Raw genomic sequence first — 22368 nt, forward strand, 5'->3', positions numbered from 1 at the left:
TTTTGTGTTAATGCTTTTTATTACACACTTGACATGCAAGGGCTGCTTGGAGGTGTGAGAAAGGTTTGCTGAACTATATTAATCTGAAGTGGAACAATAAAAAGTTCTTAAAACTATGAAAACATTTGGTTGCTCTTTAAGCAAAATAATAATTGCAAGAAAAACTAACAGGACAGTTTGGGTCTATTGTTTCAGCAACACTGACAGCAGAGAATACACATATAGTCTGAATAAATAAGTAACTTCACAATAGAAACTATTTCCTCATTTTATTCAAAGCAGAACAATTGGGCAATTGGAAATGACAGGATGGAAACCAAACCTTTTTACTAAATAAATGTGGGTCAAACTAAAATGACAAACACACTGCCTTGTATCGACCATCAGACCATTTTTAATTTTAAAAGACGACAAGTGCTATTTATAAACTCGCTTCTTTTCACTCCATTTGTCATTAAGACATTCCTCCCATTTATTTAGCTCTGCCCTACAGATAAACGACAGGAGACAGAGATTTGATATGCAGCTCAGCATCAAGAACTCTGCTGTCTCTGCTTTCTAATTAACAATAATACCAACAATACCTGGGACTCAAAAAAATCATTAATAACTTAGTGACTTAAAAGGTCCAGTTTCTCCTAAGCAAACAATCATGCAGCTTAATAGTATTTAAAAAAATATCTGTTCTCAAGGATGGGATCAAATCTGGAAATAAAACTGGGAACGAATTTCAAATTTGTACCAACCAGTAAAGCTAAACTACAAATTGTTTCAAAGTAATATAGTCTGTGTCAAAAATAACATACAATTAAGCAATTTTTAAATGGAAAAATTCAAGTATTTTCACCTATGTAAAAAGAACTGCACTGTAAAATTACAAGATTAAATTGAATTTAAAGCTCTTGTATGCAAAACGTTTTCAAACAGAAAGTTATCTCTTCCAGTTGAGGTTTTCCTCTGGTACTAAACAAGCTACCTTGGTATTTGCAGAAATAATTAGAATTCATCTTTCTCAAAGTATCTGTTGTTAAAAAATTAATTAAAATAAAACTCAAATATCGACTAAAGTGAAACATGAATAGCAAGTCCAGTAGCGGTGAACTGCAGAAAGCAATTGGAGCCTAAAGACAAGAAATCCTTCAGTAGAGAACACATTTTTGCTCAAAATATATTTTATTGATGCTATTTAATTAGTGGAATTGACTTGTTTTCAAATGTAAGTGAAACCATTTAAGTTGCAAATTAGACCTCACAGGGCATTTACAAATGTCTCTTAGTTAGGCTTTGATCTAGAATATATTCCAGCTCAGTTTCCTGAGGGTTGTTGGAGCCCAAACAAATTAAAAATGGTACACACAGACACTCTCTAAGGTTCTTGAAATCTTAACACCATCATTTAGTCGTACTCTGTCCTGTAGCCGTTCTTCCGCTCAGGTAGTTAAAAGAAGATGGAGAGCTCTCTAAATGAGACGTTACAGAGCTGTAAACCAAACCAGGCAAGAAAAGAGATGAAGAAAAGCAGCAGGAATATAAATGGAGACACTATGAGGCGATTCATAGGTTAGTACTGATTTAACCAATCAATACTTGGCTCAGTAGTAAAGATACTGACAGGGGAAAAATACAGTTCCTGTCTTCTGACTCTGAAATGAAAGTTTGATAGACAGGACTGAGTAGGTAGTGTCTCAGTGACGAACTGGCACCCTGCACCCAACAGTCAGAGTCCTACTGCTAAATTCTGATGGCAGACAGACGGCAATGTTTTACCAGACGAAGCCAGTGTCCAAGTGACAGAACGTCTGCATGCATGCGAGTCAGCAGTCCGTATGCAGGGCTCTACCATCTGTCTGCACTTAGAGAAGTCCTGGACAAGCTGTATATATTATGCTGAGTAGCAGAACACTGAATCTTAAATGTCGCAGGCGAAACTTTGCAAACAAAGTTTCCAGATATCCAAAGGAATTAACTTTTTCACTTTCACTTTAGGATGTGCTGCTGGGCGAAGCACCATTGGGTGAGAAAAGATGAGGGGACGATTTAGATCTCTAGGTCAGGCAAATTTGAACTTTAAAGTCTGAAAGAAACAAATAAATACGCTGAGAAGAGGAATATTAAAGTTCAGAATAATGGCCGCAGCGGGATGAAATGTCTAGGGAAAAACATCAACATGCCCAAAGTTCACCCAGCTGGCTGCAGATGCAAAAAGAAAAAAACAAGCATTGAATCATTCACACACACACACTAAAAAAAATTGATTCAAAGCTTTAACATTCATATCTGTTTATGCTTGTTTACTATTTTGCCTTCCAAGTGTAATTTTCAGACACAGAATGCTGATTAGCAGCCCACTGGGAAAGCCTGCAGGTCACACCAGGAATGAGTGCATGGCAGCAGAATAAAGCTCTGAAATGGCTCTGAAATGGCTTAAATACCAGGTCTGAATCGCCATCAAGAAAATTTTAACTCAATCTGCCCAGAAAAACTGTCTTCCAACCGCAATACAATTTCCTAACCATAGTTGTTAAAATTATGTGAAAAAGATTTGTTTATAGTACTTTGTTTATTTTAACCATCTGTATTTCTGGAATGAATCTTTAGCAATAAAATCCTTTTTATATCTTCACCTTACTGTAATGCATGAGGTCTGCTGCTTTACTAAAAAAAAAAGAAAAAAAAAAAGCTGCAATAAGTTATATTGGAAAAATATATATTTTTACATTGTGTCATCTAAAACTGCTGAGCGATATTGCAGAGCAAATGCAAAAGTTCCTCACAGCTCAACATTTCATTTAATAAATTTCCAGGATGTCAGTTTTGGATGTATGAAAAAAAAGAGTGTTGTGGTCTGAATTTATACTTATAATAACCAGAGGCTGCAGGATAAAAAGATGGATATGGAACACTCTGTATCTTAGATGAATGGATAATTACAGGAGAAATAGAAAAATATGTTGTCTATGACTTGATAAAAAAAATTGTTTAAATAAATCTAAAAACAAACCTGTGTAGGTGAGATAGATGACTGTGAGGAAGACAATGCAGGCGGCGAGAGAGATCCCCAGGAAGAACAGTGTCTGAAACTCCTGCCGGGTGAGTCTGTCCTTCAGGTACTGCAGGAAGGCGTAGGCTTGCAGAAGAGCAAACACACCTGAGAAAAAGGCACAGGCAGACATAAAAGATTAAGCAAACATCCAAAGGAAACTCCAGCTGAATGTTTGAGGAGGCTCTGATTGATGCCGCCTCCTGCTGGGTACAAAGTGGGTTAGTCATTTCTGCAGAGTTCCCACAAAGACGTCCATGAGATCCCCCTTGGCTAGCCAGGCAGATGTTAAAGACTAATACCTCAGGACAACATATTTGAAATTCATGAGACATATCTGTGTAAATATGCCCGTCTCTTTGCTTGCCTTATCTTCATTTGCAGCCCGTCAGTCACACTTTGCATTCAGACTTTCTTTGGGTCGTTCTCTCCATCACCTCCTTGCTTGTCTGGACTGTTCCACGCATAAAACAGAAACGAAAGAGCGACCTGGTTTCTCCAGTTTGCATCACCTTCCATCCATTCGGAAACCTTGCGTGAAATCCCCCCCCCGTGCCTCCCGCACTCCTCCGTTACGCAGCCACTGGCAGAAGAGCTGCTCTCCCATTTCCACGGTTACGTTCCTGCCCGTCTCCTGGAGGGCAGCCGTGCTGCTAACATGCTTGTCAGTCTCTGGCGTGCTGCTTTTCCCGCCTAAGTGGGGCAATGTCCCATTGGCCCTGGTGGGTCCGTGACTCAGACACTCCACTTAGGTCCCACTGAGCTCCATGAATGCTGCCACCAGATGTTCTAAGCAGCTGCTACCTTGATGATACTGAAACACATTTTGCTCTCTAAGAGAGACAGGAGCCAAAACCAGGGGATACATTTTTTAAATGTTTTTTTTCTTTTTCTTTTTTCCTCTCGTGAGGCTGCCAGTGATAAAAACGGGGACACTTCAATGTGCACCTGCTGCACCGTTAAGAAAATTCTCTCGTAAAAAAAGGGCTTTACTCCATTTTCAAAAGGTGCCAAAAAGCAAACATGAACGGATGAATGGAGCACTTGCCAATGTATTCATTGCCGTTTCCTAGGCAGCAGATGGGCCCACTTGAGAGTTGAAACTCGGCAGGCTTTAATAAAGTTCCCAAAAGCAAAACTGGAGAGCACTGCACATGAGTGGCAGGCAAGGGTGCTTTGTTGTTTCTTCTTTGGAAATGTACCTTAGATCACTTTTCTCCCACAGAGAGTGATTAACGCTGAGGAGGAATTTGCACCCGATACATCCTGAAGAAAGTCAACTTGTTGGTTAAAAATAATACAAGAATGTATTTACATTCCTGGGAGTAACAAAAGTTAAAATGAGAAAATCCAAAAGGAGTGATGTGCATTCATCGCTGTGCATATTTAATCATTAGTCTGCCTAACAGAAAACAGACTGTTTCCACTGTGCGTATTAATTCATATTTAGGTGTATTTAGTGTTTGAACTGCTAAACTATGACTATGGAGTCTCAGATAGTCATTGATTTTAGCTATTCTGTGTTTGTTGACTCGCACAGGTATGTGCGAGTCAACTGTATTAAAAATAAAATCTTTAAGTTTATTTACTCAATGTAAAGAATGCACAGATATCATATTGGTAACCATGCTTTCAACACCTTTGACCAGTAAGACGGAACTTTATGTAGAGATTTATCGACGCTGGGAGATTCAGAGAGATATTTGAACTTTGCACTCTCTGGAGAGTCCAGGGTCCTGTCTTCTGCTCTCTTCATCCAACTCCACAGGTTTTGTAAAGGATTTAGCTCAAGAGTCTGATATCTCCATTGAGGAAGGAAGACTAAACATCTACTTCATGTAGGAGGATTTTGCAGGATCTCTGATACACTCCCCATTATAAAACTCCATCCTTTTTGTTGTCAGCGATCATGTTAAAAACAACTATTTCTTAAACTGCCATGTGTTTCCTCCCTCTATAAATGAACTCAAAGAAATCTCTAAGAAAATTCATTAAAAACAAAAGGCCACACAATATCCTTGCTTCTAAAGAGGGAGGGTCTTACCTGCAGCAGCCATGTGTTCGCTGGTCCTGATTGGCTGAAAGCCGACAAAAGGGACCTGCATTGACAGTATGAGCCCCACGATGTAAAAAGTGCTGTAGGCTGAGAAAAGACAAAATAAAGCAGAAGGAGAAACAGAGGGGACAACAGATAAGACATCCAACAATGAAAATAAATTACAGCATGAAAAAAGCCATTACTGCACTCCAGTTCTGCTCCCACTACGGGGGAAAATCAACCTCAATATAGGTGTTTAAAGTCTATTGATTTTCACTGCCGTACCTCATAGGGAGTAAATACAAAATAGCTAATCTAATGTCATTTGCTGAGAAAATGGGAGTTGGCTCGGCACAGTGTGGCGGGGGGGCCTGGCGTGCGCCCAGGCAGACAGGAACGATGCGACTCCCGCCTTTTTGTGGCTTGGAGGGGGGAACAGATTCTCAGACACACCAGCTTAATTAAGATTTCATACTCTTCCTGAAGAGTGATGCTCGTTTTTGAAGTAGCTGTATCTGCCCTCCTGCAATCCCTTTTTCACTCATATGCTATTGATTCAAGTCAGAAAAAAAAGACAAATTGCCAAGGAACATAACCTACAAGCTGTTTAATTAAAGTAGGAGATTTTTTTGTGTAGGGTCCTTATTTGAGATGGAGAGAGAGACACCTGCTTCTGAAAAAGGAGCCATGATACAAAGCAAAAGTAGGAAAAAAAGGGTAAAGATCTGGAACCAAAAATTGTTTCCATCTTAAAAATATGCCTTTAAATTCATCTCTGTTGCTCATTTGCTGTCAAATGGGGTACAAGGTTTCTGAATTATGCTCAAGCTGCAAATATCTAAGAAAAAAAGTCAGAAATAGGAAATTTTCCACCTCATCAAACATCATTTCACTTTTGAAGAGCTGTTTGAAGATAGAGTAAAGGTACGCCAAACCCTCTCACTGCAAATAGACCATAATGTACTTCATATCTCTCAAACACTATGCTTTGTGAGTACAACTAATAGTCCATGCATGGATGATGCTCGACACCGTCTCATTTATCTTGACCATGAAAGGGGCCTGCTGTGAACTCATGCCTACTGCGAGCTGACAGCTTCGATGTGGAGAGACTGGAGGAGGGAGTTGGAGTTATCTGAGCTCAGAGCTGCAGAAAGATGCAGCGCCTTGCAAAACTATTCAAACCTTTTTTTTTTTTTTTTTACAATTTTGTCACATAAGAATTGCAAAGTGTAATGATTTTTGGGGGGATTTTATGTGATAGAGCAACAAAGAAGGATATCACAATCTATTGTATTTTTGGTTTTGGTTGTAAATTGTCAAACTTTTATTTCTTGATATGCTAAAACTATTCATCCTTTTTCTTCATCTTTACAGTTTGTGTTTGTCTAGAATAAATATGAAAGTGAGCAAATGTGTAAAAGTTGAGGTGGTATGAATGCTGTGAGTGGAACTGGGATGCTAGGAGCTGATTTGCGCAAAGAAAGTGAAGGGGGTCAGGTAGCAGGTGGCTGATTTTACTGTGAAGAGGCGTGTGGGTGTGTGGATGCCTGCCATGCCGATGATGAAACGCCTGGGGTTATCAGTAATGACTACAGGCGTCACTGGGCCCTGAAGCCTGTTGTGGGGGTCAAATGCTGGGGGGCAACAGTGTTTGGAAACGCCTGTGGATCTCCTGTTTATTACACACATTTCTGTTCCGCATGGAAAGTCTCAAAACAATGTCTGGATCTCACACACCATTTGTGGGGGTGTTTTACATAGCAGGTCAGACAGACAAATATATATTTTGATTTAATTGCTTGTGCTTTGTGCGAACCTTACCAATGTAGACTCTTCTGCTGTAGCGTTGCATCAGCAGCAGTGCGAAGACATGTAGAGGAATCAGGTTGATAATAAACACGTAACCTCCCCATGCTGACACCTTCAAGAAACAGGAAAACATTTAAATGCCAGTAAGCAAAAACAAGTAACTAACAAGATGTCAACAAGAAGTTTGATTATTTTGACACCCGAGACAATATCGTACAGCAAGGAAACTCTTGGTTTGAAAAATACGTAGGTTGCAATCATCCACAAATGAATAGGTTGTCACTAAAAAAAACAAACAGTTGATTTTCAAATAAAAAATTTCACAAATTTATTTATCCTCAGAAAGAAGTTGACAAACCAGTGATGTACACAAATATCAGCAGATTTCCAGCTCGAATTGTGACTGGAAAGATGGACGCTGAAAAATATTGTATTTCTGAATCGTGAATCCCCTGTGGTGTGGATGCTGTTACTGAGTGAGGAAGACTTTGAAATTTCCAGAATATTTAATATATTTCAAATGAAAGGAGGAAGAAATGGGTGTAAAAATAGGAAACCATGTTCTACGAAACGATAGGGTGCCAGAACGAGAGAGAAAGGCTTTCAGTTGATAACAGGAAGTTTGTTATCAGCTGAAACAAACTTCAGCTCTTTCTTGGTGTGAGAACAAGAGAGAGCAAAGCAACAGGAAGTTTGATTGCATTCCCAATCCTGTTCAATCGTATTACTTTCAGCTTTCAATCTTTTTCTGTTATGGAACTTATTGGATTCGGACATGTTGGCAGACTTCGGGAAATCTCTGAGTAGAGGTTTGGCTCCACATCAAGGAAACAGATGCAACAAAAATGGAAAAAGCTTTAAACACCTCCCTCCCCCGCCCCTCTAAAAATAAAAGATGAGAAAGGTATCGATTTTTGTGACCAGTATCTGTTTCCACCTATTGAACTACAGAACTAACTTGTAAAACCTTAACATGATTTTTTTTTTTTGTTGCAGCTGACTCCAAAGAAAAGTCTAAATAAAAGAGTTTTCATGTTGGCAGTAGATCCTTATGGCTTTGGACAGCCAGAAAATGAAATCAACATTGAGTCTGAAATATTGTCTACAAAGACACAAAACTGCAGGTTTTTGAACATAACATCTCACCATTTCAACCTGATGTGGCCTTTTCTAGTGTCTTCTTACTCAAACTGAATAATTTAAAAGAAAAAAGGGTCTTTTCTTGTTCAAACAAGTCTGGCTGGAGACATCCAGCCTGAATAACAAAGACCTAGTGACTCACCAATTATTCAAAATATTAAAATTCTCCAAGTTTACTTTGATCTTAGTTCCTCAGACCAAAATAAAAGAATCAAACACAATTACAGCTTGTGTCACAACCTGTGATTGTGACAAAATTACAGCTTGTAATTGTGTCACAACTACAAGCTGCTTTATTTTCTTTCAGTCCAGAAACATCAAAATATTATTTTAAAAGTGGGCCCAAGAAGACTCAAAATCACAATTAAGTAGCAAACTAAAATTTAGGTAATCAGTTAAAATTCCTAAATGTAGAGAACTTCTTTTCCACAAAAAAAAAAAACAAAAAACAAAAAACTGTTAATAGTCCCTCAGAGCCCAAGAGACCGCTTCCAAATACCAACTCCCACATCAAAACTCCCACAGCCGAAACTGCATCTTTATTGGCACAAACACACAGCTATAAACACCGACTAAAATAGAATCTGTAAAAACTAAGCGATAACATTTCACATGTCAGATGTAAAATCTCTGATGCACCAGTAAACTTAATATGTTCCACTAAAAGACGACCAAAGCTGTTGTTGAGGTCTGCTAGGCAGCAGAGCATCTGATGTGTGGGCCATAAAAAAGCTCCACTAAAACAACTTTTTAATCATCCGTGTGTCTCAACAGCAAAGGGCAAAGAAACTGACAGGAGATTGAGTTGTAATTACAGAAGAATAAAAGAATACAGATAAAAGAGTAGAATATGCTAGACAACAAAACCTGAAAAGGTGATTACATTAATGCAAATTGTTTGATGCTTCTTTTCCCCACAACAGCTTGTTAAATAGAGCCCTTTTGCTCTGGCAAAGGAAGATAAAACAAACATTTATCATAATTTTATATTCCCAGGAGAAACAAGCAAGTTTTATTACAGAAAGCTGGGGATCCTCATACAATATAAAGGCAGAAAAATTAAAAACAAATCTAAATAAGCTTCTTGCTGGTCCAATTATATTTTGGCAGTCACTCGCATCTGTTGTCTCAAACAGTGACAACCAATTAGAAGCCTGCGAACCAGAACTTGAACGAACAACAAAGATGACTTCAATTTAACATTCGTTTTCAGTGTTGACACAGGAGCAGCTCATCAAGACTATCTGGGAACTGACGAAAACACTGTAGACACAGCAAGGGGCGATCAGCAACATCTTGCAGTGTTAATTTTTTAATGAATTGTCGAGTCAGGCAAAATGAAGTTGCACAGCGGGATTAAGACAAAGTCAGAATTTCGAAATTTCTTCTGCACATCACACCAAAACAGTCTGAGCAGCTCCCAAATACTGCTCTTAATAAATGACCAATAAGTGAGAACAGTGCTTTCAAGCAAGGCAGAAAAAATGTAAAGCCACAGAAAGAAAAGGTAGAAAATATGCCCTTGAAGTTCAATTAATTCAGAGAAGTTTCTAATCCTAAAGTAAATCTGATGGAGAAAGAGGAAGTTCAAACAATCTCTTCCATCGATGATCATGGGAAAGGATCATATTCCCGACTCCAATGTCTCTCCACCTGGCTTTCTAATCTTACTGCCAGACAGAGATTTGAAGAGGTGCGGCAAAAGCAAACGAGGTGGATTAGCAGTGCTGGCCAACAACTGTGGAATATCGTCTCTACTTCCCTGATATAGAGCTATTAGCATTTCATCACAGGCACGAGATTGTTATAGAGTGAGTCTTCAGTCAGACGCCTCTTCAGATATCTCTTCCAAGACAGACTGCTTCCTATTGGGTCTTTGAAGATCCCAATTACACCGCTTAATTAGCCCTTGATGTCAATAATTTTTAAATCAAATTGAGCAAACCTGTTTAAGTACCCTGCTGTGAGTTCTAGTGCAATGCAGAAGTATTTGTCCACTTGCAGATTTTTGCTCGTTCTGTCTTTGTTTTGTTTTTTTAAACATTTAGAATCAAACAAACTTATCAAACAAAGGTTATATGAATAAACATAAAATGCAGTTTTCAAATTATTTAAAAGAAAGGGTATTCCCCTTACCCCCGCCCTACCCCCATTGTTAAATTACCTAGAATTTAACATGTTCAGAACAGACTAGGAGAAAAATCCTCACAGTGAGACTAATTGCGAGTTATGAAAAACCAATTCAGTTATCAAATTTGGTTATTATCTGCAATTACTTTTTCAAAAGTAATTGCAGATAATATTACACTCACTGGGGCTGCTGAAGACCAAACTAGTTTGGTTGTAGCACCAGTTAAGGTTAGCATTAGCAATGCCCCAATTTACATTTTATGTTATGTAGAAAATGCAATCATGTTAATTTCAAGTCATTTGCTTTCGTTGTTACAGATAATGAATTAATTTATATAACTTTAAATTGTTCAAAGGATAACAATTGTAAATTTGCAGCTGTGGTCATCCGGTTGTTATTTGAGATTTAATGGTCTTACTCACAAATCTTATGAATCGGTACAGGTCCCTTTCCTGCAGATGAATTGCCTTCCCAAGTATTTTTAGGAGCGAGTGTCAGAAAATTAGCTAAAAATTAGAGGCTGATAAGAATCTCATTAGATCTGCATGTATCTGGCTGTGAACTAGAGGACAAAAAATACTTTGACCTGATAATGGCTGTCAATAAATAATGTATGAAGGAAGTTGTGCAAACACTAATGTGATTACAAGCCCAGGCAACAAATGTGCATGATTATCTTTCATGAGAATCTGTTTAGTAGCTTCAGGAACATTTTGCCTTAGATGAAAGTGTGCATATAAAAACATAAATGCTCTCAAGATATTCACATTTTGACAAATTGTTCGTTCATCGTTGATAGTAGATATGTCCACATTGGGGTAACGTTCAAGTTATAAGGCTTTGAGTGTCTGCTCAGTCAAACCAAAGAATGCAATTTGAGCCAAAATGGACAGCATGGCACTTATTCCACATTATAGGACCATGGGAAGTAAAGGGACGCCTCTCCTTGTCTCGCTGTGGGTCACATGGACAAATTATGGTTCAACCAACCGTTTTCCAAAGCTACAATGCAACAGCAGAGGACAGGAATCTAAAAATGCTTAGAACAGTCTAACAGCTGTTATCGCTCTCTGCACTTCAAGCTGGGCTTATCTGATGACCACAGAGGTGGTTTAAAGAGAGCACCATGTAACAGGCCCAGGGTTTCCTTTCTGAGGTTGCAGATGCATTTATGTGTACGGAGCTTCACACGCAAACTATTCTTGTTATTTTCAAAAAACATGTTCTTTTTAGTTTGCCATGCCTTGCAAAAGTATTTGCAGCTTATAAACCTGTTTCACAATTTGTCATGTGATAACCACAAACTAGTGAACACATGTGAGGTGGAAGGAGTATGATGTATGGTTTTTCTATTTATTTTCCAATAGAAATCTATGAAGATGCACATTTGTAATCGGCCCACTGAGCCCATCTTTGTAACTGAAACATAATGCCAAAGAACCACAATCAGCTTCCAACAAATTGTGTTCAGGTCTGGACCTTGACTAGGCCAATCTAGTGAATGAGAATATAATATATTGTAGCTCTGGTTGTATGTTTAGCCTCATTGTTCTAATGGGAGCTAATGTGTTTAGCTCAATTTATCCTCCCATTGAGTAACTACTTCACTTGACCATTGGGAAAGAAAAGAAAAGGTTGTGTATGCTCTGTTATCTCAAACCCCCAATCAGTAGAGCCAGATGATTGCTCACACTGGGTCCGGTTCTGCTGGAGGGTTCCTTCTGTTCACACGCATAAGTCCTCAGAAGACTCCTCCTCTCCACTGTTTCCTCAGATAGAAGACTTTTCAAACAAGTGGCACAATAGACCTGGCAGCATTCTTCATAATGATTGAATTGGAATACATTGAGTATAAATATACATATTAATGGCATATATGTATATTCCAATCTCCACAGTCAATCAGGTACATTGCTTCCCTTAAAGCAGCCACTGTGAGAGCCTGGTCGTCAGCGCATTTAATCAGCATTTGATTGAGCTAAAGAGCTTTTGACAGGCACTGACATTAGAGGTCAGTCTATTAGAAGATGCTGAAGGGTTTAAGGAATTGGAATTTTCTAATCAGTTTTACCCTTTGGTTCCAACCTCAGAAGATGATCTGCAGCCTCCAGTGACGGTCTGAACTTTCCTGGCTATCAGTCCATCAAATTGCTCAGATCCGTGTCTTAATCCCAACCTCCACCGCCATTTCTCCTTCAAATAATCCAAAGTCAGACCAACAAAAGATTTCTCCCGCTTCGTTTTGGTCTCTCCTTAATGAGTGTCACGTTCAGTTAAGCCACACTGGGAAATATAACCTTGGCTTTATCTTGATCAAATAACATCAGAAAAGAATATCTACGGTATTTCCAGCACTTTGTCTAGAAGGCCAGACAGGTTTATTATTCTTTGAGGTGGAATCGTCTACAGAGGAACATCTGATTGCTTTGTACAAGGAGGAAGGTGTGGGTGCACAAAGAAGATCATAGTAAGAAGACAGACTAAATGTTTTCACTGCTACTGACGAGGACAATAAAGTCAGCTCTTATCTTTTTGTGTTCTTTCCATCTTTGTCCTCTTTTTTGATCTCTTTGCACCTCTCTGTACACCATTCTGTCCCCTCAGTGTTTTGTCTGCCATTCTATTCATCTCTTCACCAATCCCCCCTCTGTAATCTCTCGGCTCTTGAGTGCCCCGCTGCATTGTGATCGATGAAGCTGGATTTCGGTAATCTGCTGGATTTGACATCTGTCTCGCTGCTGGCCAAATAGCTTTAATTTTGAATGAAGAAGACGCTGGAGATTTTTATAGGCGCCCATGCAAACAATCTGTCGCCGAGGCACAGTGCCTGAACTGTCTTTTTTATCTCATCTCTCATCAACCCCCTGATGGGATTCTGTCTGAATTGATAAATAATGCAGGGAAGTGCTGGCTAAACTTACTAACAATTGTCGCAGATTTCCATGAAGTTGCAGAAGAGAAGGAAAATACGTCCTCTGTGTTTCGTCAAAGTGAGAAGGAGCTTGTTAGGGGAAAGCAGGGAATAGCGACTCTGAAAGTATTTGGGCTACAGTATTATAGAACTACTTTGTTCCATTGAAATATTGCATATTTAGTTTATTGTTGATTATGTATAAAGAATCAAACTAACTGCATTGCAGTGATTAAACCAATTAGATTTACTGGTATTTTTTTTGCGTTACTTTTATAAGCCTGCATGGCAATCATTTTCTGTGTACTAAATTTCTGCATAAGTTCCTTCAAAACCAAAATGCAGAAGTTTTTGCAGTTGCAAAAATAACATTCAGCCTTCAGTGACCTGATGTCACCATAGAATAACAAGAAGCACTCAGCTCTAGCTTTCTATCAAAAACTACTTCCTTCACTGTTGCTCAGTGTCAGAACATTATGTTGCTGAAGAAATAAAGCTCTTTGCTGAAACAGCCATATATAATAATTAATGAGGGAAATGTGTCACAAAACAGACACTGCAAAGATTAAACTCAACAGCTAAAAGCCACAACTTGATAAAGCTGTGGCTTTGCCAGAAAGCTAAAGTGACATTAGATGACAGCTGACTTATTGATTTCTTTAATTTATTATAATCTGATGTTTATATCAACGTATTAATGTCAGACAGGTCAACTTCAATACTGAGAGCATTTGGCCTGAATCTTCTGTCTGTGATATGATCAATAGAAGAATCAGAGGTACTTTAGCCCTTCTGGTATAAGAAGTCAAACATGAACAGCTCAGCTGTAAATGCACAGAAAGGTTTGCTAAAGAGCTCATTGACGGAGCTGACTGGACTGATTCAGAATGTCTGAGCTGTTGCTGCAGAACATAGCATAAAAGAGGAAGTTTCTGTGAATGACATGCTGTAAATTGGATTCTAGCTTTTAGACAAGAATCTTTTTGCTGCAAAATGGAGGAGAGTAGACATCATCTGAATAAAAACGCTCCTGGTTGCAGTGTGCAAAGTGGAGCTGGATGACGACCCGAGTTTGCATCAAAAATTATGTTAAAGGAGGCAAACATCTTGGTCCCAGGGTTTCTCTGAAAAGTGATTAAATCTAAACACTTCCTCAAAAAAATCTTCAGCTCAGATAAGCACAATGTAAATGTCCATTTATGGAAATGTTGACCCACAAATACTAAAATGAAGAGAAGTCAGAACTTCAGTTTTTCAGACACCAAATGACTTAATTGTCTTAATATTTTTTTCCAAACTCAATTTGGAAAGAATAGTCTTTTATAACATTTAGGTTATAACAGATTTATCAGTAAAAGATCTACTTTCACTCACAAATGATAAATTATAAAATTAGTGTCCGAGTGTGTATTCAGCATGAACTTTATAATGGGATTGACAAGAATTTTGACTTATCGAGAAAGAAACTAGTTGATGAATTCAAACTACAAAAACTGAGTGGCTGGGATTGTTATTTTTGTCATTTGAACCATCTGTGGTTTCTTTGCTGGTTTCAAAAGTTCTTAATAAAGCTGTAATTGTGATTTTATTTTATTTTATTTTTTTTTTTACAGTTTGGTGGTATAATTGCAACATTTTGTGACAATGAGCAAGTTTTAATTTTACATCAGTAATGCAATGCAAGTACGATGACAATGATGGTGACTTTAAATAGTTTTTAATCATTAATTTTATCCTTATTACAACTAACGCAGCAAAATGCAAATGCATTAACTAACTCTTACCATGTAGAAGTAGGAAAGACAACAGCCAATGGTCCAGAACACTGAGCCCGTCTTCACAGATTTCACCTGAAAAGAGGAACAGAAACACAATTTAGTGTTCTCCAATGAAAGGGTTCCTACAGTTCTACATGTTTACTTTCTAAACCAGCTCAAAGACTACAAACTGTAAAAGTAAAAGACAAATATGACCTTATGAATGGACAATGAATGAATGAATGACAAGGCAGACAGACGAATGGATACAGAGGTAAATAACTAATTCACTGGATTTAAAGCAACCTGTCCAGCAGTCCAGCTGATGAACAGACCAAAAGTTGGCTGAGTTGATAGATCAAAGTCTGATGGATGGAATGATGGATGATAGACAAGTAAATGGACAAAAAGGTCTGGTAAAAACTGTTGGACAAACAGGTGTTTAACCAATGGGTGGTTGGTAAATGGACTGGTGTTTTATCAAGTCCAGAGGACCCAACAGTGCTTCACACTACAGTCATTCTTTTACCCATTCACACATGCACACACTGATGGTGATGAGCTACTGGATGGTAGCCACACCTGTTCTAGGCTGCCATGCAACAGCACCAACAGGCCAACCAACCAACACCAGAAGGCATGTGAAGTGTCTTGCCCATAGAGGATCGACAAGCTCCTACCACTATGTATGCATTATTTGGAAATCCTGAGACTACCAGTAGATCAGACTTATTCTGCTTACTTAATTTCTCCAATTAGATGACATTTTCAAGCCAAATCTACTCACAATAAACACTTCTTCATCATCTCTGTTGATCATGTACAGAAACATCAGTTTTCTGTTGCAGAACATTGTGTTAAACACAGCCTGAAACAAGGTCCGCATGGAAGCCGATATGAAACACAGACTTGGTTAATAATTAAAAACACTGTTAAAGGTACATGAATACAGTCAGACAATTGAAGTCATATTTCAGAGTGACCGATTAAATGGGTGACGTGTTGATTCCAGTCAGCAAGGTTAATTTATTTAAGGAAAAGGAATCAATGTCTCCTGGACAAAGGTAGTCTCAGTCCACAAATACTACGACATGCACCTCTGGATCAATAACCTACAAACAGCAGCGATGCTTTATAAAGCTGGAGCAGGTCAGAACATCCCGACACCGAAAGGAACAGGTCAGAAGACAATAGTCTGATTTCTTGCCAACAAGGAAGTTGTTTGTAGGAGGAAATCAGAAGATTTCAGAGCTGAGTAGCTTTATGTGGGTTGACATGACAACACAGTTAAAGCCCTGGTTAGGTGAAAGGTTTTTTTTCTCTCCTTGGAAGATTAACATAAATGGTGCAAAACAATTCACTGAAAAACAATTTCAATTCAGTCAGGATTTGTTTGTTTTTTTGCTTTCATTTGACTTCTATATTCCCCATAATTTGATCCATTTGACAGTTCTAGTTAGACATTTATTCATCAATGTTGTAATTGGCCTGTTCAACTATTCTTTAATCTATTGTGTCTGTGAATTAATCAGGGTATGTATCCATTTATCTTTTTATCAATGCATCTTTAATTTTGCATTTAATATTATCCAGTGATTCCAGATATTATAAGTCATTTATTAAAGAATATATTCACTTTCCTCCTGGTAAAAACCAAACGTGTATGTGAATAAAACACTGAACGGGTCTCTATGCCATGCTGTAGGAAGAACTGTATTTAGGTCACTTCAGAACCGCGACCATGAATGATGTGTGTTTTCAGAACCGACTGATAACCAATTCTGGCTGTTTAAAATCTGTCCCACCACCCCCTGTTTACCTTTGGGCATATTCTGCTGTCAAACTGTGACTGTTAAATCCCCTGCCCTACTTCATGTTCAAGCTTTCCATTTTTACACTAACGTACAATTTCTTTTTTTTTTTTTATTCAGTCAAGCCTGTTTTTTCCTGTCTCACAATAACTCCCATCAATCTAATTTGGCCCCATTGTGGAGGGAACGCTTTACCAGGGAACACTGCCCATTACAAAGAATGCAGGTCTTTTTTGAACAATAAATTAGCACAAAATTTAGAGCGAGATCTTGATATCTTCACCCACACAAACAAAACAATTAGGTTTTAAAGGTAAAACATAAACGAGATCCAACATCAATGACTGATATGTTGTGATCAAGTAACATCTTAATCTCCACTTTGAAGGAAAACTAAGTTCAATGTAATTCCAAATTATTTGCAGAACAATTAGTATGTTTTTGGAGAGCATGTCTAATGTATGTAAAGCAAAATGCAGATTAGGAAACTGAACCTCCAAGGCACAATAGGACTGGCAAAAACTTGCCATTTATGTTCCTTAATTTTGATTGACTGTGGAGACTGGAATACCATGTATGTATATCCTCTGCTGTAGAGCCAAGTTGGTTTCCACTGTGCATATAAATGCCTGTTAAGGTATATTAGGTGATAGAACAATAACAAATTAGCAGTTATTGGTAAATTATTTCACCCCCTGACCTATCCTATAAAATGTCATAACAGCTCGTCTTTACATCAGAGTGTTAGTGTAAATCAACAGAAGGGCCTGGAATATTTCCCCAGTAGTCAGTGGGAAAGAACAAAATAGTGGTTGGTAATAACAGAAGCTAAGATGTAACCAAAACTCGTCAGTTTAGTACACAAAACTGCTGAAGACAGCTAAACTTTCCCTATAAATGTTTCTGTTTGAAGTACTCACTGCTTTTAAAAGCAGAGATGCTACACATTTTTCATGTGAAAACCATTTTTCTGGACCTAAATATCAGATGTATTCATTTCTTTTTGGTCTTTTTAAAAAAAGACATTTCTAATAATATACATGCAATTGTAATTTAAAAAGATTTTTAATGTAGAACCAAAAAGAAGGAGTTAGAGTTGAGTAGCTTTATCCAGATCTGTAAAGATTATCCAGACTTCTCCAGATTTCACAGAAACACTTCAAGAACGACCACAGAGGACAACAAGAGCCACTGAACAATCTGCAGCTTTTCCTTGACATCATCCAAATTAGTGAAGCTGAGCCACAAGCCTGGTGTTCAACTTGTGGCCAGCCCCCAAACCCTCAGGGCTGCTGCCTTTGTTTAGCCACACAAGTCTCAGTATGGTGGCAGACCAGCTAATTAAATATGAACCAAGAGAAAGAGCGAAATTACTGGTCCAACAATACAGCCATGGTGCGCAGGGGTAAAAAAATGGAGGGATGCTGTGCAACTGTGTGCTGGGCGACTGTTGTTCTTAAACAGACAAATGGAGCAACTCTCCTCTGTGTGAGTGGATTCAATTATAGATTATGGGAGAATGTGTGTGTGTGGGTGTGTGTGTGTGTGTTGGGGGGGCTTCAACACAGAGATCAAGAGAATAGAGTTGAATGGGTTTTTAGTGGTTAAAATGAAAGAGTTTGATAATGAAGATTGGGTTGAGACCAGCGAGAACAACACTGTTTATAAAATGCTAAAACGATAAAGTGGAAGAAATTAACAAGCAATAAAATGATACAGGAAAAGAAGGTAAGCAAGGAATAACCACGAAGAGGAGGAGACGCCACTCGATAAAGACAGAGACAAAAGACGACAAAGACAATTAACGCCAGACAATCTTGGAGAAGGCTGGAGAGAAGGACAAGAAAACCACAAAGACAAATGTGGGTAAATGAGACTGATAATGGGAAGCAGTGGTGCATGGCCGGGATGATTGTTTTTCAGGGCCCTTGCTAAATTGAAGGGAAGATGTGAATGGGCGTACGATGAGTGCAGCGAGATTCTTCTTGATGGTGCTGCCCTGCTCATGACATGCCGCCTTAAAAGACGGTGATGGCTGCCGTGTGGAACACCTGCCTCGCTTGAAGACGTATTGTCCCACCACGCCAGGCGACAAGAAGCCATTATGATGAAGCAGAAACAAACACGTGTCCTCCACAACGTCATAGACACACGTGATGATGAGGGGAGAAACGGTCATGGCAGATGTTTTTTAGGCGTCGCTGAAGGTTAGTGAAGGCAGAACAGTATCGTGACTTCCTGACACTTTATATTATTTCAAAGAGGTTCCAGCGATTTCGAGAAAATACTAAAAGCATAACTCCACTTTATAAGACAATTAATGGATTCTGTTGCAAAGCAGTTTAAAGAGTCAGAACAAAGCTGCAGCTCACCTCTTCCAAAATTCAATCAACTGCAGCCCTCTGCTGAGTTTTCTGCCGACTCTGCAGTCTGTGCGGCTCCATTCATCTCAACTAAACTCTGTTCTGTTTTCTCAGTTTCCTTACCTGTCCTTTTCAATCTCAGTTTTCAAGACAAATAGCTTGTATACATACGGAGCCATGCAAAATTGTTCAAGCCTCTTGAATTTTTTCTTCCTAATTATGCACTACCATCACAACGTAGTTCATACCAGTGAAGTGGCTGGGAAAAAAAACATGGTTTTCAAAAATATTTTAATTAAAATCTGAGCATTTCTTTGAATTTCTCTTTGATCTCTTATAAAAAGCAGAACAACAAGTTGACTTCAGAAGTCACCTAATTAATAAACATTGCATTTTTCTAGTAGTGCTGACCACTCAAGGCACTTTAGTTCAAATCACCCAGTAGCACTTATTCATAAGTTGATATAACACACATGTCAAAATGTGAACAAGTTCAAGGGCTATGACTGCTTTTGCATAGCTATGTATTTTTTCCATTTCATCGTTGCAAGTAAGCTGCCAGCTTTCTGTCAACCATTTGATGCATTGCTTTCCTTTTCTTTGTTTTTAAATGCGTGCTCCTTTCCATTTTAACACTCATGTCAGTAACATTTTGTGTCTCTGAAAGCTTTTTTAAATTCAGAATAGGCCGTCTGTGTCAGTTTAAGTAGGACAACTGCGGAACAATAAAGTCTTTTGTATGGAAGCACACAGCATTTATCCCTTTTCCTTCAACCTGGAATGATTTCCCAAATGTTGACGGCTTCTATTTTTGTGTTAGAAGTCATCACGGCGCTTTTCAAAGGTTTGGCTCCCTTCCAGCAGCTGTAAAGAAAGCTGGTGAGATTGTCATTAAGGACACAGTGCTTAATGTCAATCAGACATTAAGCGCTTGGCCCATATTGTCCCACTTGGCCAATATGCCCAATATGGGCCAAGCTTCACCCAACCAGGTCTTTGTTGAATAAACTCTGCACACCATGGAGGAATAAAGACTAGAACTAAGACGAGACTGTCTATTAACAGTTTGTTCAGCTGGAAGAATCAATGTTTACACTGCGGTTCTTACTCTGCACAAGTTTTTCTTCCTAATCATTTCAAACCACTTAATATTGTCTTTAAAAAAAAGAAAAAAAAATCAATCAGACTCTTTATAGAAGTTTGATTTGAATAAAATGTATAATCTTTTAAGGCGAATGTGAAAGCTGAATAGTCTTATAGTAATTTATAGATTAGACATATCCAACATTTACCCAAATAAAAAATAAATACAGACGGCCAGCTCTTCTTGGCCGTCTGAAAAAAGACAGATGGTCAAGATACTTTATCTGATTTATAAATTATACAATTATAATTTGTTAATATAAATTTATATATATATATACATTTAATACATTTCACAAATATGTTAAATGTAATATTTAACACAGTTGTTAAAAATGCTTCTGACATATTTAACAAAAGCAGTGGTCTTTTCAGTTTCTACTGATTTCTTAAAGTCAGTAAAAGGTTGTTCAATGTTGCTGCTTTTGAGCAGATAAACCACAAATACATTTATCAAGATGCTGTGTTTGCTTTCACAGCATGCAGATGGGACTGCAGAACCAAAGAGCTGTGGCTTAACACCACTGACACCAGCACATTCACATGTCTGGCATTTCAGCTTTAGTTGCTAACTGACTGATCTCTGTGAAACCATCCTCAGACAGCCACACTTCTTACTTTTAAATGTTGGATGTCATCTTGTCCTACTGAACATTTTCCACCTCAGTGAGGACCGGCTTGCTTTGCACCTGTTGGCTGTGCTACTTCTGCATTTGCTTTCTCACACTTCTGCAAACCTCTTTCACCCCATTACAGCTCGGTGATATTGTGTTATGTACAATCTGTAAACTGTAAGTCAATATTACTTGAAATTAATATTCTCACGAGGTGCAACACAATCTGATTCCTATTTTTGAGCTTTTAACCTGCAAATGCTGAATTTGCAAACATTACTAGGATGGAGGACAAGATCCACCTGCACCGATTGTCTGACCAACTTCCTGTTTCACATCCACTTAAAAGACATAAGAGAACATCATATACTTTATGATCGTATTTGACAGACCATGTGCAGAGTATACTTGTTCTGGGTTTAAAAGAGTGGAACTATCAATGTGGTAACGCTGCTGAGTCAGAGCCCAAACACAGTGGCTTTTATTAGGGGGACGGAAACTTCGAAACAAGCTCCAAGAGCTGGATGACAAACTATAGCTCAGCATCAGAAAAAAAACAAGCCACAAAGTTGTTTCAAAAAGTAACAAGACACAACCTTGAAACCACATGCAGTTGTGTACTTAAAGGGACAGGACCAGTTTCTACACATCTTATGGAAGCCTTTGAGACTTTTTCTAATTCTCAGTTCTTTAGGTTTATTTTAAAATATTCATCCGAAAGTTCACTTTTGATTTGCGCCAACTGTTACTTTAGTGGGAAGGCATTTAATATGAAATGTGAGGAAACTGAAACTGGACACAAAGGAGAAAGGAATGGAGAACAGGAATAAAAAGATGGAATGCCAAAGGAAATAAGCAAAGACATAAGGAAGAGAAAAAAAGACAGTACAAAAGGAAAGAAACAATAGACATGAAGGAGTTAGAAGCAAGAAGAACAGAAAAGGATACTGTAAATCAAGAAGTAGAATTCCAGATTGCATTTGAGCAATGAATACAGCTTCTGTCTGACCTGATGGGAGTTTATTCTGAAATAGGAGCGAATAAGACCCTCCACCTGGATGAAAGCCTCCACTGTGGAGCATGTTTTCACACTAACATAGATTAATATCGATGCTTAAAAGGTAAAGTAAAATTGGACAAATAGCCTCTGATCTTCCATTAAAAATTGAAACTCGCCTCTGGCATATTTAACAAAAGCTCTTTTTCATTTTGTTAACTCAACTCAGCTTGAATGGGAATAATCAGGACTGCAACTACTAATCAGGCTTTTCTAATGCTGGAGGGCAAAGCTATTCAGTTTAAGAGATGCATAAAGAAAATTAGCATCTGGATACATTTAGAAGTCTAAACAACAAATATGGAATTCATATGAAACATTTCATCACATGAAAACAAAATCTGACTTGATTATTTACAGACTTAAACACAATACAAAGAACAGTCTGAAGTGATTCTCACAAACTTGCAGCTCTTGTTTCTATAGCAAGCCAAGATCTCATTTTAGGTCATGCATGTTTTGATCTTAGTTCAGATTTTAAATATCTCCACTATTTCCCCTGCTTGGCAACATGCATTGGCCTTTGTAGAGAACTTTCCTTGTAATGGAAG

The 22368-nt window shown here is 38.2% G+C and overlaps 1 protein-coding gene across 1 annotated transcript in view; it reads right to left on the bottom strand.

Moving 5' to 3' along the window:
• The window catches only part of LOC129374990 (dolichyl-diphosphooligosaccharide--protein glycosyltransferase subunit STT3B), a 90473-nt gene that overhangs the window by 18783 nt on the left and 49322 nt on the right, over nt 1–22368 (bottom strand). The window contains exons 4-7 of the mRNA XM_055053726.1: nt 14857–14922; nt 6903–7002; nt 5085–5183; nt 3002–3148 (exon numbers count right to left, since the gene is read on the bottom strand). Of these exons, the coding sequence (XP_054909701.1) occupies nt 3002–3148; nt 5085–5183; nt 6903–7002; nt 14857–14922 (412 nt within the window). The remainder of the gene's footprint in view (nt 1–3001; nt 3149–5084; nt 5184–6902; nt 7003–14856; nt 14923–22368) is intronic.

This window comes from Poeciliopsis prolifica, unplaced genomic scaffold (assembly GCF_027474105.1).
Source record: "Poeciliopsis prolifica strain line A6 unplaced genomic scaffold, Auburn_PproV2 SCAFFOLD038, whole genome shotgun sequence".
In the NCBI taxonomy this organism is placed as follows: domain Eukaryota; kingdom Metazoa; phylum Chordata; class Actinopteri; order Cyprinodontiformes; family Poeciliidae; genus Poeciliopsis; species Poeciliopsis prolifica.